At 39.0% G+C, this 15,770-nt stretch overlaps 1 protein-coding gene across 4 annotated transcripts in view; it reads left to right on the top strand.

Annotated features, from left to right (window-relative positions):
• The window catches only part of MET (MET proto-oncogene, receptor tyrosine kinase), a 111,732-nt gene extending 96,269 nt beyond the window's left edge, over window positions 1–15,463 (top strand). For all 4 annotated transcript variants that reach the window (XM_053218178.1, XM_015067333.3, XM_053218176.1 and 1 more), the window contains 4 exons: window positions 2,553–2,662; window positions 3,836–4,001; window positions 13,016–13,152; window positions 13,261–15,463. In XM_053218178.1, the coding sequence (XP_053074153.1) occupies window positions 2,553–2,662; window positions 3,836–4,001; window positions 13,016–13,152; window positions 13,261–13,471 (624 nt within the window). In that variant the 3' untranslated portion in view covers window positions 13,472–15,463. The remainder of the gene's footprint in view (window positions 1–2,552; window positions 2,663–3,835; window positions 4,002–13,015; window positions 13,153–13,260) is intronic.
• Window positions 15,464–15,770: the final 307 nt, after the last annotated feature.

Below are 15,770 nucleotides of genomic sequence, written 5' to 3'. Positions count from 1 at the left end.
AAAGGAATTCCTCTGTCCACCCAATTTTGTGGATGAAATTTCTGGAGAATGAGATCTCCTGTTTTCTGTGTGGATCCAAGCCATTATAGTTGCAGGTTGTTACTTTTATACCAGTAGGAGGGCTTCTAATGTGATTGATAATCACTACAGTGTGGGCTTTGGAGCCTAACAGATTAGGTTAAAATCCTAACTGTACCACTTACCATCTGAGTGGCTTTGGGTGATTTATTTTTCTCTGAACTGCTGATATTAACCATGTATTGCTTTATTTTTTTATGTTTCAACCTTTTATTCAAATTCTAGTTAACATATAGTATAATATTCGTTTCAGGTGTAGGATTTAGTGATTCTTCAGTTACATACAACACCCAATGCTCATTGCAACAAGTACCCTCCTTAATGCCCATCACCTGTTGAACCCATCCTCCCTCCCACTTCCCCTCCAGCAACTCTCAGTTTGTTCTCTAGTTGAGTCTCTTCAGTTTGCCTCCCATTTTTTTCTCTCCATGTTCATCTGTTTTGTTTCTTAAATTCCACTCGTGATTGAAATCAGATGGCATTTGTCTTTTTCTAACTGACTTGTTTAACTTAACATACTCTAGCTCCACCTACGTTGTTGCAAATGGCAAGATTTCATTCTCTTTAATAGCTGAGTTATATTTTATTGTACATATATACCACATCTTCTTTATTCATTCATCAGTATTGGACACTTGGGCTCTTTCCATAATTCGGTTATTTTTGATAATGATGCTATAAACATCAGGATGCATTTGCCCCTTCAAATCAGTATTTTTGTATCCTTCGGGTAAATAACCTAGTAGTATAATTGCTGGGTAGTAAAATAGTTCTATTTTTAGCTCTTTGAGGAACCTCCACACCATTTGCCAGAGTGGCTGCACTATTTTGCATTCCTGCCAAATGTAAGAGGGTTCCCCTTTCTGTGCATCCTCACCAACATCTGTTGTTTCCTGTGTTATTAATTTTAGCCATTTTGACAGGTGTAAGGAGGTATTTCATTGTAGTTTTGATTTGTATTTCCCTGATGATGAGTGATGTTGAGCATTTCTTCACTTGTTGGTTGGCCATCTGGATGTCTTCTTTGGAGAAGTGTCTATTCATGTCTTTTGCCCATTTCTTCATTGGATTATTTGTTTTTTGGGTGTTGAATTTGATTAAGTTCTTTATAGATTTTGGATACTAACTCTTTATCTGATGTGTCATTTGCAAGTATCTTTTCCCATTCCATTGGTTGCCTTTTAATTTTGTTGGTTGTTCCCTTCACTGTGCAGAAGGTTTTTATCTTGATGAAGTCCGAATTGTTCATTTTTGCATTTGTTTCCCTTGCCTTCAGAGATGTATCTAGTAAGAAGTTACTATGGCTGATGTCAAAGAGGTTGCTGCCTATGTTCTCTTCTATGATTTTGATGGTTTCCTGCCTCACATTTAGATCTTTCATCCATTTTGAATTTATTTTTATGTATGGTGTGAGAAAGTGGTCCATTTTCTTTCTTTTGCATGTTGCTGTCCAGTTTTCCCAACACCATTTGTTAAAGAGATTGTCTTTTTTCCATTGGATATTCTTTCCTACTTTGTGGAATATTAGTTGACTATTTGTGGGTCCATTTCTGAGTTTTCTATTCTGTATTGATATATGTGTCTGGTTTTGTGCCAGTACCGTAATATCTTGATGATTATAGCTTTATAATATACCCTGAAGTCCAGAATTTCTTTTCTTTTTCAAGATTGCTTTGGCTATTTGGAGTCCTCTGGGGTTCAATACAAATGTTAGATTAACTGTGTATTTATGATGCTCTGACTTCTAGTGCCTTGCTGACCTTGGAGTGATGGCCCTTTCCAGGACTAGCCCCAAGATAGTAAATGGCTCATCTTCAAAGAGCAGGCCTTTTATAAGCAAACCAACCAATCCAAAGCCCATACCCCAATCACCTCCTTTAAAGAATTCTCACACTCTGGGACACTGTCCACCTGCTGTAATCACTTCAAGGCCAGGTACCGGGCAACTGAAGACAGCCCCTACACTTCAGAACCTGCTGAAATTATTCAAACTAGCCCAATCCTAAATCCGCTTACCCTGCGTCACCCATTCTTTCCCATGGGAACCACAAAACAAGCTCTTGCCCATGTTTTCCCGTTGCTCCCTCTGCCTCCTAGACCAACCCCATTGCTTCCCTTTGTGGCCTCGCTTGGCATGGTGTGCCCCCTCCTCTTGGGAATTGTGAGTAACAAGCTATCTTTTCGGTGGCAGTGGTCTTCCTTCTGTTAGCCCCACCATACCAGAATAATTTTAAAACACTTCCATTTCCTCATCTGGAAAACGGAACCTGCCTTATAGAAGTGTATAAGGATTAGCCAAAACTCACATAAGCATCTAGCCTGGTGCTTTTCAAATAATAGATATCTAATACATGATTGCTATTATTAACAAGGCACGAGTTATTGCTTGAAACAAGATAATTCTTATAAACATTTCAGAATTCACAGATCAGTAGATGCTTAGCTTACGTGTTTTTAATTCTCTTTGATTGCAGAACCCAACTGTAAAAGATCTTATTGGCTTTGGTCTTCAAGTAGCCAAAGGCATGAAATATCTTGCAAGCAAAAAGTTTGTACACAGAGACTTGGCTGCTAGAAACTGTATGTAAGTATAAGAATCTCTGTGCCCACAGTCCAAATTAAGTGACAAGGAGGAATCTGTTTCCCACTGTTGAAGGCTAGTGAGGATGTTTTCTCTTCTTATGCAAAAGTCCTTTATTTCCGATATGTAAGCACTGGGATGTAGGCGGGGCTTTCAGGCTTTATCTAATGGAGAATTTAAAAGGAATTCTCCAGAGGGGGTCTTAAACAGCTGTTGTGTGCTTTTGCTTTTCTTTTCCCTTCCCACCAGTAGCCCCCAATGTTGTGGTTTCACACTGCATTAGTGTTTGGAAGGGAGAATTTGATCTTCAGCATTTTACAGTGAAAAGGAGAGGGCTGGTAACACAAATACCAACATATTGCAACTTCCCAAGACTGGATTTGAAGTCAGTCTGCAGAAGCCCTACCAAAAATGGTATTGGGGAATGAATATACAAAGAGCTTTATTTGTGTCTGGGTGCCTGGGCTGTATAATTCAACAGTCAACAGTTTGTAATGGATTCAGTTCTTCCCTCACATAACACTGATTCATGACTTATGGTATGTGTGAATGAGAGAGCTGTGCTATTAATTTCCTACCTTGGTTTTGGTCAATGTAACAACATAAAAGCCAGCTTAAACAAAGGATACATAGCCTCAGATAGCGGAAATTGATTTTTGTTGAGCCTTGCTGTTTTTGTTAGATGCTTTACTGTGTCCTACTTCTCTATTACCTCAGTGGTGAGATACATGAATTTTATGTAATAACCTAGCCCATTTGAGAAAGAAAAGGTAAAATAACAGTCCTCTATCATAATCCCTCATAAAACTGAGTATTACTAATAAATTGACAAGTGAAGATACACAATTGCTTGGGATAGTCAGTTGGCATATTTGATTTAGTAACAAAGGAAACCTAGGAGGGGGGTCCAACTTTACTGTTAAGGCGAAAGGGATTTTCTTATGCCACATCATTCGTCGATCTCTTTCCTTGGCCTGTTGAATTTGTAATGTAAATGTCAAGCATTTTTATTCAAGAATTCCATTGTAATTTAGTGTTAGTAGAGACCAGATGAAGCCCACCCTGCAGAAGTTATGGATTTCAAATATCAAGTCCTTGTTTTGACCTATAGATATTCAGCATCACTGTAAATTACTGTATTTCAGCCACCAGTAATGATTTTTGTCCTTTCTATAGGTTGGATGAAAAATTCACTGTCAAGGTTGCTGATTTTGGTCTGGCCAGAGACATGTATGATAAAGAATACTACAGTGTACACAACAAAACGGGCGCCAAGCTGCCAGTGAAGTGGATGGCTCTAGAAAGTCTACAAACTCAGAAGTTTACCACCAAGTCAGATGTGGTAATGTACTCATCATCCCTGACCGTCTCCTCTTTTCCTTTCATATCCAACATTTTTAATAGTTTTATGGCTATTTAATTTTTTCAAAAAAGGACACCTTCAACACCCTAATTTCAGTTTCTTCAGAGCTTGATTGCTAAACCAGATAGCCATCATATGTTCTCACAAATTCATTCATTTATCAAAAACATTTGCCTAGTACGGTACAATGCTAGGTCCTTAGGGAGCCCAGAGCTGAATCAGAACTAAACCCTGTCCTCCAGGAGCTTTGGCTCCACAGAACAGAGAAGGCATAACTGTCACTAGCTGTTACACAAAGTAGACTGGGATTAGTCTGGCCACTCATAGCTCTGGGACAGCTGCATTCCACCTGGAGAAATCTGAAAGCTATCACTGCGGCAGAACTGGCAGTGAGGGCATTATTCCTGCACCCAGCTAGAAATGTGCCCTTCTTGGCCACCTGGCTGGCTCAGTTGGTAGAACATGAGACTTAATCTCAGTGTCGGGTCTTGAGTTCAAACCCCACATTGGGCGGGGAACCTACTTTAAAAAAAAAAAAGTCTAGAAACATGCCCTTTTGTATCTACCACGGTCATCCTCTCATAGAACAAGCTTCAAAAAGCATACACCTGAGTGCTGAGGGTGGGAGAGACACCTGGGCAGCCACATTTTCCTCACTTACCTACCACCTGGTGGAGGAGGTGGTGCTTTTGTACAGGCCTTAAAGGAAGATAGAATGGGCCATGAAATAAATACCAATCCAGGTAAGCAAAGGGGCAGGAAAGTATATACATCTTTAAAGTTCTAAGGAAACAGTAAGGAGTGGGTGATTTGGCCAAAATGGAAGGCACAGAGGGAAGTTCTGAGGATAGATTGCGAAAAATATATTCATACTAGATCATAGAGGTTCTTGGAAAGCAAACTAGGGAGTCTGGAATTTATTCTCTGGCCATGTGGAACCTTAAAGTGTAATCAGAAACACTACAGCCTTTCTTTATTCTGTAAGATGTTCTGAGAGGAGTAGATGCAGGAAGATGAAGTGAGAGGTATAACGTAAAATAATACAGAAATTGTGGAACAGAAAAGCGAGAGCAGAAAAGGCATCTGAGAGGTAATAACAATATTAAGCAAGAAATTGATAAAAGTCAAAGATGAATAAAGTTATATGTTAGTACAGTAACATGTGAAGCAACAGAGTAAAAACTTGTTGGAGAGAAAAAATACAAGTTAAGGCTTAAACATACTGAGTTTGATGTGGGAGTAAGACATCCAGGCAGAAGGGGAGGGTAGGTGCTGGACATTGAAGAGGGCATCTTTTGGGATGAGCACTGGGTGTTGTATGGAAACTAATTTGACAATAAATTTCATATAATTAAAAAAAAAAAAAAGACATCCAGGCAGAAAGGTCCATCAGGCAATTGGAAATGTGGATCTACAGCTTGTACAACCTCATTAGTTATCTTATTCAACTTGGGCCACCATAGCAAAATACCATAGACTGGGTGGCATAAACAATAGGCATTTATTTCTCCCAGTTCTAGAGGCTGGAAGCGTGAGATCAGGGTGCCAGTGTGGTCAGGTTCCTGACTTGCACATAGCTACCTTCTCACTGTGTCCTTGTGTGGGAGACAGAGCCAGAATAAGCTCCCTGGTGTCTCCTCCCATAAGGGCACTAATCCCATCATGAGGGCCCCACCTCCTAATACCATCACACTGGGAGTTAGAGTTTCAACATTTGAGTGGGGGTAGGGGGCCCACAGTTCAGTCCATAGCAGAAGTCAAGGCTGGAAATAAGCCTTTTAGAGTCCAAAAACAATTACTCCGGAGAAACTACACATAGGAAATGAGGGGGAAAAGCAGAGAGGTAGGAGACCCAAGAGAGAAGAGGCCAGAGGAAGAGAAAGTTTCAAAAAGAAATAGGATACGGTCAGCAGGGTCCACTGCTACTCAGTGCACAAAAATGGTCTTGAAAACCGAGTAACTTGAATGATTTGGAGGTCTCAAGTGGCTGTTGAATGGAATAGAGTATACTTACTCTATCTGCACATAGTAAGTCAGGAGGACTGTGATGCATAGAGGTAGAGAAAGATTAATTTTCAGTCCTTGGAGATAAAACTGAAAAGCGAAAAAATGTAAACTGGTGATATCAGTAAATGAGGTAGGCAAAAAAATAAAATTAATGGAGGGCATAGACTTCAAAAGAAAAAGGGTTGGCAGCTATTGAAAGATGACAGGGGACAGGGATCTGAGTGTGGCATTGGGAAGCAACAAGTCATCTACCCTCCCTCCTGTGAGTCAACAGATTTCAAAGACATTGTGGTCTTCAAGTGAAAGCAGTTTCAGTTCCTGAGGAAGTGGGGGAGACATTAAAGACTAAGTTGAGAGTGACTGGGAGTTTGTTTTCAGTAAATGTGTTACAAGGCATGGTGGAGGGATGGGACTTTGGGGTAGATAAGATTAATAAGAGGACGTGATGGTATATGCTAAAGTGTAATGCCTGAGATTATGGTGCTGAAAGATTCTGAAAAAGATGAAAGAAGTGAGTGCTAAAGAGGTAGGCTGGAACCATGTTAGTGATGGTGGCAGGTGAAGGCATAAGGTAGGAAGAATTAACCTGTCCTCAAAGAGTATACATTTCATCCAGACTTAACTGTTAGTCTGCCATTAAGAACCAGACCAACTCATATAGCTCAATAAGACAACTCAGTTTTTAAAATAGGCAAAAGATTTGAATAGACCATATACCAAAGAGATATATGAATAGCTAGTTCATAAGCACATGGAAACATATGCCTACACAAATACTTGTACATGAATGTTCACAATAGTATTTATTCACAATAGGAAAAAACCAGGAGCAATCCTAATGTCCATCAACTGGTAAAGGGTAAGCAAAACATGGTATTTCTATACAATGGAATAATACCATTCAGCACTATGCTAATCCATGCTACAACGTGGATAAACCTCAAAAATACTATGTCCAGTGAAAGAAGGCAGACTCCAAAGGTGATATGTTGAACAATTCAATTTATATGAAATTTTTAGAAAGAGGCAAAACTAAAGAGGAAAAAAAAAAAAAAACAGATCAGTGGTTGCCTGGGACTGAGGGTGGGAGCAAAGATTAACTACAAACAGGCATGGGCAACTTTCTAGGGTGTTGGAATTGATCTAAAAACTGAATCGTGGAGATAAGTACACTATCAAAATATTTACTAAACATCATGTGCTGTCCACTTGAAACTGGCAAAGTTTATGATATATGTTATAGCTAGTGAAGTTTTTAAAACAAAACAAAAAGAACCTGATGAAATTTTGAATGTTCAAGGCAAGAACTGTGATTCTGAGCTTTTAGACAACCACACACACATTACTAACCTACACGCACGCACACACACAGCACAGAGGCCACCATTTATCACATACCAACTGTCACTCAGGTTCTTGACTATAGATTTATATAGGCTTCTGTATATGAAGTGCTATCTCTTTCCTTCTCATTGGAAGATACTGTATTGTACTACATAAGGGTGAGCCTGAGTAATCCAAATGCAGTGCTGCTTTGACAAATGGTTATTGATTACCTGGATAAATTTGCATTAACTTTAATTTGCAAGACAGGACAATCTTTTGAATGTTGACATGGAACATTTCCAAAAGTATGTGATAAGCTTTTATGTAGAGACCTACAAGCAAAACCTTGCGTGGTAGTAGAAATGTCCACTTTGTCACAAATGACCAGATGGAGTTCAGCTAAAATCTGAATTCTCTTGAAGCCCATTCAAACAAACTAGAAGTGTCACTATATTTGTAACTTCTCATACCCAGTATTGTACAGTGTGCCACACTTAGTACAGGTGCTTCCATTAAAGTCAGTATTGACTTCTCAGTTGTTCAACCAGTTAACTTTTTCACCCTACTTCAGACCTTAACATTGTCCACCACTCCTTTCTTCTCAAAATTTCCTCCTCCTTTGGTTTTTGGGACACTGCATCATCTGGTTCCTCTTGCTTCTTTGTTATGTTTGCTTTAGCCTTAACAGCTCTCTTCCTTCTCTCACATCCCACATGCAACTGTCACTCAGGATTTTGGGGGAGGAGGGGTCTTTATAAGGTGCCAGCCTCCCTCAATAATTTCAACCATTCCCATCAACAACTACCTTTGAACCTCTCTTCCTGGATGTTTTCATCAGCATCACAAAGTCACCATGTTCAAAGTCCAGTTCTTTCCTGCCAACTGTCAATTCCTCTCTTCTTTATTTCTGTATCACCATTATGCAATATATCAACTCTTTACCCTTTTTAATGTACAGTTCTTCAAGTTTTGAAGGATGCATACAGTTGTATGACCATCACTATTGCAACTAGGATATAGAGCAGTTCCATCATCCAGGAAAATGTCCTTGTGCCTCTTTGTAGTCAAACCCTACCCTATCCCAAGGACCTGGAAAGCACTGGTCTATTGTCTGTCTCTACAGTTTTACCTTTTCTAGAATGTCGTATACAGTAAATCATACAGTAAATAGCCTTTGAGCCTGTCTCGTTTCACTTAGCGTAACACATTTGAGAGTTACCCATGTAGTATGTAGCAATGTATCTAGATGGTCTCCCTTTTTTTTAATTGTGGTTTAAAAAAAAAAAAAACCATAAGAGAAAAATGACCATCTCAACTATTTTAAGTGTATGGTACAGTAGTGGTTAACTAACTACATACACATTGTTGTGCAATCAATCTGTAGAACTTCTTCTTCTTGCAAAACTGAAACTCTATATCCATTGAATAACTCCCCATTTCCCCCTCCCACAGCCTTTCTGGAAACCACCATTTTACTATCTGTTTCTAAGAACTCAACTACCTGACTACTTTAGCTACCTCATATAAGTGGAGTCATATAGTATTTGTCTTTTATGACTAACTTATTTCACTTAGCATAATGTCCTCAAGATCCATTGATATTGTAGCATGCAATAGGATTTTTTTAAGGCTAAATAATATTCCATTATATATATATACCACATTTTCTTTATTCGTCTGTTGATGGGCATTCTTAGGTTGCTTCCATCTCTTGACTATTGTGAATAATGTTGCTCTGAACATGGATGTGGAAGTATCTCCAGATACTGATTTCATTTCCTTTGAATATATACCCAGAAGTGGGATTGCTGGATCTTATGGTAGTTCTATGTTTAATTTTTTGAGGAAACCATACTTTTTTTTATAGCAGAGTAATTCATTCCTTTCTATTTCTGAGTGGAATTCCATTGTACGGATGTTCCACATTTTGTTTATCCATTCACCAATTTGGAGGACTTTAGATTCTTTCCAGTTTTAGGCAATTGATTACACATAGCTGCAACTACTAAACATTTGTTTAATTGTTTTGTGTATAAAGGTTTATATTTATTTTGAATTAATATCTAGAAGTAGGATTACTGGGTTGTAAAACAAGTATATATTTGACTTCATGAGAAACTACCAACTGTTTTCCACAGTTCATGTATCATTTCATGTTCCTAGCAGTAATATGTAAGAGTTCTGATTGTTCAGCATCCTCACCTGCACTTGGCATTGTCAGTTTGGGATTTTTAGCCATTCTCGTAGTCTGTAGTGGTGTGTCATTACCTTTTCCATTTGTATTTCCCAGATGACTAATGATGATAAGCATCTTTTCATGTGCTTATTTGCCATCCTTCTATCTCCTTTGTGAAGTATGTGCTCAAATCCTTTGCCCATTTTCTTTTAAGTTTTAGAGTTTTGGGTTTTTTAATTGGTTAGTTTATTTATTATTGAGTTGGTAAGAGTTCTTTATATATTCTGGATTACAGGTACATGTTATCAGACACAAGTTTTTGTGAATATATTTTTCTAGTCTGTGGCTTGCCTTTTCATTTGTTTACTGGTATCTTTCAAAGAGCACAAGTTTTACATTTTATTGAAAATTTTACCCATTTACCAGTTTATAAAATTTTATGAATATATCCACTTTTTAATCAGTTGTGGTTTTTTTGCAAATTGTGGTGTATGTCTATTTACCCACTCCTGAATGCCCAGGCTGTCTCCATTCCTTGCTTGCCTTAGTGTCACTTTCCATCACTTTTTATGGCTCTAATAGTCTTTCATGTCTACTAATTGCTTTGATCTTCACCTTTGAAAAGTGAGGCAGAGATTATTCAGAGGACCTCCCTGCTCGTGCTCAGATAATCAGGCTACGTGCACACAGTAACTGAAAGAATGGCAGAGCTCTCCTGTCTTGAAACTAAAACTAACTTCTTTCCATCATTCCTAATGCACGGGCATCGTGCACCTATCTCTCCTTCTCTTTCTCTCCCTCCTCTTCTCGCTTTCTCTTTCTTTCTCTCTCTTCCTCCCACTCCTACCATCTCCCCCAGCCTCCCTCTTCTAGTTCTGCCTCATTCTCCTTCAAGACCCCTTTCCCCACCATCCTGTCAGTTCCAAACTGTTCCTGGGGGTTTGAAATGCAGGTGGTACTATGGTTTTCCCAGAAGCTGCCTCCCCCTGACCTCTCCTGTCCAGTGAGTCTTCCAACCCTCCTCTGATACCCAGTCGTTGCCCAAGTCCTATAATTCCTCAGAAATGTACCCAACTGTGCCCCCTTTTTTTGTGAATTTGCCTTCAGACAAACCTATAGCCTATGCTATGGGTTAGGAGACTTGATTACAGACAAGTAATCAGCCTCTCAAAACTTTGGCTTCCTCACCTTTTGTAGATACTTTAGTATCTACAAAGCCAGTTACATTACAGGGTTGTTTAAAGGATTAAATAAAATAATCTTTTTTAAAAAGGGCCTGAAGTCTGTTCCGGGCTTACTATATGGCATCTACTCTTTCCCACCACCTTAATTTGGGAGTTCAGTCTCATCGGGTTCTGGGTTGCCAAGATATAGCAGCACCCCCACCAGACATTCTGTTCAGAAACCCCCCTATCTGGTCTCCTTATGTGAACCAGCTCCTCCTATTTGTCTAAAGCATAGTGTTTACAGATGCAGCATGCTGGAGCTCAGCTGCATGTCCTGTCCCTTTCAGCGTAACCCACTTTCAGCACTCAAAAACCCCCACAACATGGTCTCATTTTTACCCTATCTATCCCTTGTCTCCCTCATCTACTCCATACATCAAGCAGAGTGACCTATTGTCCTTATGTAGTTCAGAAAAACACACAAGTACTGTCACCTCTGGGCCCATTGCCTCCATCCAGAACACTCCTCCGCCCTCACCTTCTGTGCACCTGGAACACAAATGCTCCCGTTCTTCAAGACCTGCTTTACTGTCGCTTTCTCCCTGAAGCCTTTCTCAGTACCCTACTGTTATCTTATTGACTTTTCACAGCATTTGTACATCTTTTCTATTTTTGTTCTGTATTAGTTATTCTGCCTTACTGTCCTGTGTGATAGTCAGTTGTGTCGTAACTCTTTAACCCCGTTAAATCAGCCGTAGGCCCATCCACTAACTTGGAAAGTAACCTACTTGTACACCAAGGGTCAGTAGATACTTGTTAAATTGATTTAAACTTTAATGCGTATTTTGGAACTTAAAGGTTAACACAGTGAAGTTGTCAGAAGTGACTCATAAGTGACTCAGGCTTTGGATACTTCGATTTTGAAAGGCTGCACAGGACAGCAAAGTTATCTAGTTCCCACCTGGGAAAGACTGTGTTCTCTATTTGGATCAAGGCAGTCAATGTCCTTAAAGGGCTCCTGCACTTGGGCACATGCTTCAGTCTGCTTTACTCTCCTCACTGAATGGTACAAGCTACGCTGCTTCTCAGTGTTAAGTTTTCCCACTCTACCTATCAGGTCTGGATTCCCCTTTCCCTCCAAGCCTCCTTGTTCCCAGAGCCTCGTTTCTCCCCCCCCCCCACCCCCCCACATACTTTTTAGTCCGTCAGTGACCTAGATGTGTTTCTAAGGAAGCACTGATTTCCTGGGTCCTTGGCCAGGGGTGAACCGCACATGCCCAATTACTCTCTTTGTGTCATTCTCACCTTGGCACACATCCAGGGAGAGATAATATGTATGACCTAGTATATTCTGAGTAGAGTGCTTTAAATCAAGAAATTGCATATTTAGTGCAGTTTAGTAGACCAACCAAGACCCAAGAGTCTATGAAGATAAAAAGCTTCTGCACAGCAAAGGAAACAACCAACAAAACTAAAAGGCAACCAACGGAATGGGAAAAGATATTTGCAAATGACATATCGGACCAAGAGTCAAGAACTCTTAAATGTTTATCCCAGTGTGAATTCACATTTATTGGGGGGATTTCTAGCAAGTCACTTAACCTCTCTGTGTCCCTACAATATTCCTGCAAAGTACTGATACAGCTGTTTTGTATCAATCTTGTACTTTAACGTTTTTAAATTACATTTATTTTATTGAAATTAGTTTTCAACAGAGAACCTTCTTGCCTAGAAGTTTTATCACTTCTGATTTTTAATATGGACTTGTACTTACACTGCCTTAGATTTTGCCTTTTAACATTAATGTTTAGATGTGGTTACATTTCTTTCTTGTTTCGTTGGGGTATTTTTTGTTTGTTAATAGTTACGTTTCTTAAAAAGTATTTATATTCATTCAGAAGTCAAAAAAATTTAAACTTTGGAAAGTTTCCTCTATCTTCTTCTTTTATGAATAATATAAAATTATAGTGAAACTATTGGAAAAGAGGATGAAACATGTGAATGCTTTGACCAGTGCTTTGACCCTGTAAGAGAAAACCTGAAAATCATACTGTACTAACTATAGATGAAATCTTAATCCTCATGTGGACTTCAGATATTCTTTTTAAAAACTTTATACTTATTTGTAATCTAAACCTTATCCAATTCTGGTATAAAGAAATCATAAAATGTGTATTACCTTTAAGGAAGTTTTTGCCCCAAAGAGCAATAGTCTTGAATATACTAAGCCAAATTTAGTTATCAAGACCTTCTGGTCACCTTTCATGTTCGTGCGGTCACAGTTCTCACCTGGATTATCCCTTCCATTGTTTGACTAGTGGTCCTTTGGTGTGCTCCTCTGGGAACTGATGACAAGAGGGGCTCCACCTTATCCTGATGTCAACACCTTTGATATAACAGTTTACTTATTGCAAGGCAGAAGACTCTTACAGCCCGAATACTGCCCAGATCCCTTGTAAGTAGGACTTTCAACAGAATCTTCTGTCATTCCTGTATTCTTTACTTTTACAGAAATGCATGCCTTCTTGATGTCTCTCATAGCATTTCTTCCTATTTGAAACAGATATGAAGTGATGCTAAAATGCTGGCACCCTAAAGCTGAACTGCGCCCATCTTTTTCTGAACTGGTCTCCAGGATATCAGCGATATTCTCTACTTTCATTGGGGAGCACTATGTCCATGTGAACGCTACTTATGTGAATGTCAAATGTGTTGCTCCATACCCTTCTCTGTTGTCATCACAAGATAACATTGATGGCGAGGGGGACACATGATGGATGGATACCTCACCAGCCCCCTTCTGAGAAACATCATAGAACTTTCCAAACAGCAGTCTACATTTTGTTCAGTGTTGTTGTTTTGGTTTTTTTTTCACTGCCTGGCCATTGAAAGGCCACCAGATATTTTTTGCTTTTGCCAAGATTGCACTATTATAGGACCTTATATTGCTATTTAAAATGAATGGATTCTAAGGAATTTCTTAGCTGACAGAGCACCAGAGCCAGAAGCTCTGTCCCGCAGGCCAGTGACCAACAGCAACCCTACAGCTGTGATGATGCTCCTGTGCATGGAGGCCAAAGCCTGAATTCTAGGTTGGGAAGTTTTTAAAAATCAGGATCCTACATTATTTCATATGAGGAATGGAAGCAATGAATTTTGAGGGCTTCTTGATCACATAAAATTCAGAAGAAGTGATAAAGTTCAGGACAGACATGGCCCCAGTACCAAGACACTCATTTAGAATTAAAGTGTTTCAAAGAACTTTCATGTGTTGGATGGTCACTAACATGTTTTATTACTGATGTTGCCTTTTGCCCATTCGGCAAACATTCCCTTTTAAATTTTTGTATACATTCCTTTTAATGGGGAAATATCCATAGGCAACACAGTCAACATTTCAAAATGGCAGGACACAAATGTGTTTATAAATTAATAGGGATATTTACATATTGTACATAGATGACATTAAGAAGGTCCTCATAAAATAGCTTAGTCATAATGAAATATTTAGTTGTCATTTAAAAATCAACTGAGAATGATACTGTTCTTACGATTGTAGACATATAGATGGTTTGTCTGTATTTCTTTTTACAACGACTCTGAAAATAAAACAAGTGATTTGTGGTAAGTGTTTTTAAAGGTGTAACTCAGCATGTTTTTAAAGCAGAATGCATCTGACTAAAAGGTTCATCAGTTCCAATCATGGCTCATGTAGGGCAAAGAAAGGATCGATGGACTAGAAATATTAGCCTCTTTCTTAGGTGGCAGCTTCCCACCCCACAATCGGAGGCAATAAAACTTTCTGGGAGTCCAGTTTTTCATTAGCACATGCTTTGTGTAAAGCAAAACATATTTTACAGGGGAAAAAAAAGCAATTGAAAGTTCTGGCCATTTCACCTGGATGAATAGTTATTCTGGGCAGGACGTTTGTAATGTTTTGTTCTGTGGGATTTTGTGCTTACTACTGTATAGTGCATGTGGCACAGGATACTCTGTTTTTGTCAATGTAAACATTTAAAGTATTATATTTTTATAAAAATGTTTATTTTTAATGATATGAGAAAACTTTTGTCAGCCCACAAAAATACTGCACTGTGAACATTTCAGAAAAGGTATGTCAGACTTGGATTAGTAACAGCATAGTTCTCAATGGCTGTAAATAATGATAAGGAAATGTACTGATTGCCAGTACACCCCACCCTCATTACATCACCAGGACTTGAAGCCAAGGGTTAACACAGAAAGCTGTAAAGAGGGTGTGTTACACCGAAGCCCAATAGTAGAGCTGGACTGACGATTACAACTTAAACTCTCTGACCATGGTGGAATTTACCAGAAGACACAAGGAATTGTACTGTAGAGATATACTCCAATTTAAACTTTGTTTCAGAAGTGTAAAAGAGTGATACCAATGCACAAATACTGCGAATGGTGGGTAACAAAAGAAAAACTCTGCAGAAATAAATATCTCTACTAATATCAAGAGGATGAATGCATCAGAACGGAAAGAGCTTGTGGAAGCAACCCATCAACAAGACCACACACCTGTATATATGCTTGAGAAAGCTGCAATGTGAAAATCATGTTTGCTATTTATAAAAATGTCCTTAGATTAATGTGTCTGGACAGACTGTGAGAGTAAGTGATTCTTCTAAGAATTAGATACTGTCACTGCCTATACCTGCAGTTGAACTGAATGGTACTTTGTATGTTAATAGCTGTTGTTTTGATAAATCATGCAATTAAAATAATGTATCATCTTGTTATTGAGAGCTGGTTATTGCTAGCCATACTTGATCACCTATCCACTTACATAATGAGAGGAAGCCTAAGATTGATTTCACCTGGCTGCATCAAGATCATCCATATATGAGAACCTTAGTTAATTCCTGGGCAGCTAAAAGAATTTGCATCCTTGAATCTCAGGAAGTCTCTGTCTTTCTGAGAGTGGTTTGCCCTGAGTTGCCAAATTACCTGCATTTCTCTGTCTTTCAATTGCTAAGAGCACCTGTCTCCTCCTTTTAGCATGATGTTCTTCCCTAGCAAGGTGCATCCTTGGACCAGAAGCTATGA

The sequence above is a fragment of the Acinonyx jubatus genome, chromosome A2 (genome assembly GCF_027475565.1).
Source record: "Acinonyx jubatus isolate Ajub_Pintada_27869175 chromosome A2, VMU_Ajub_asm_v1.0, whole genome shotgun sequence".
NCBI classification, from domain to species: Eukaryota; Metazoa; Chordata; class Mammalia; order Carnivora; family Felidae; genus Acinonyx; species Acinonyx jubatus.
Note: the sequence above shows the minus strand (reverse complement) of the source record. Positions and strands in the feature narration are given on the sequence as shown.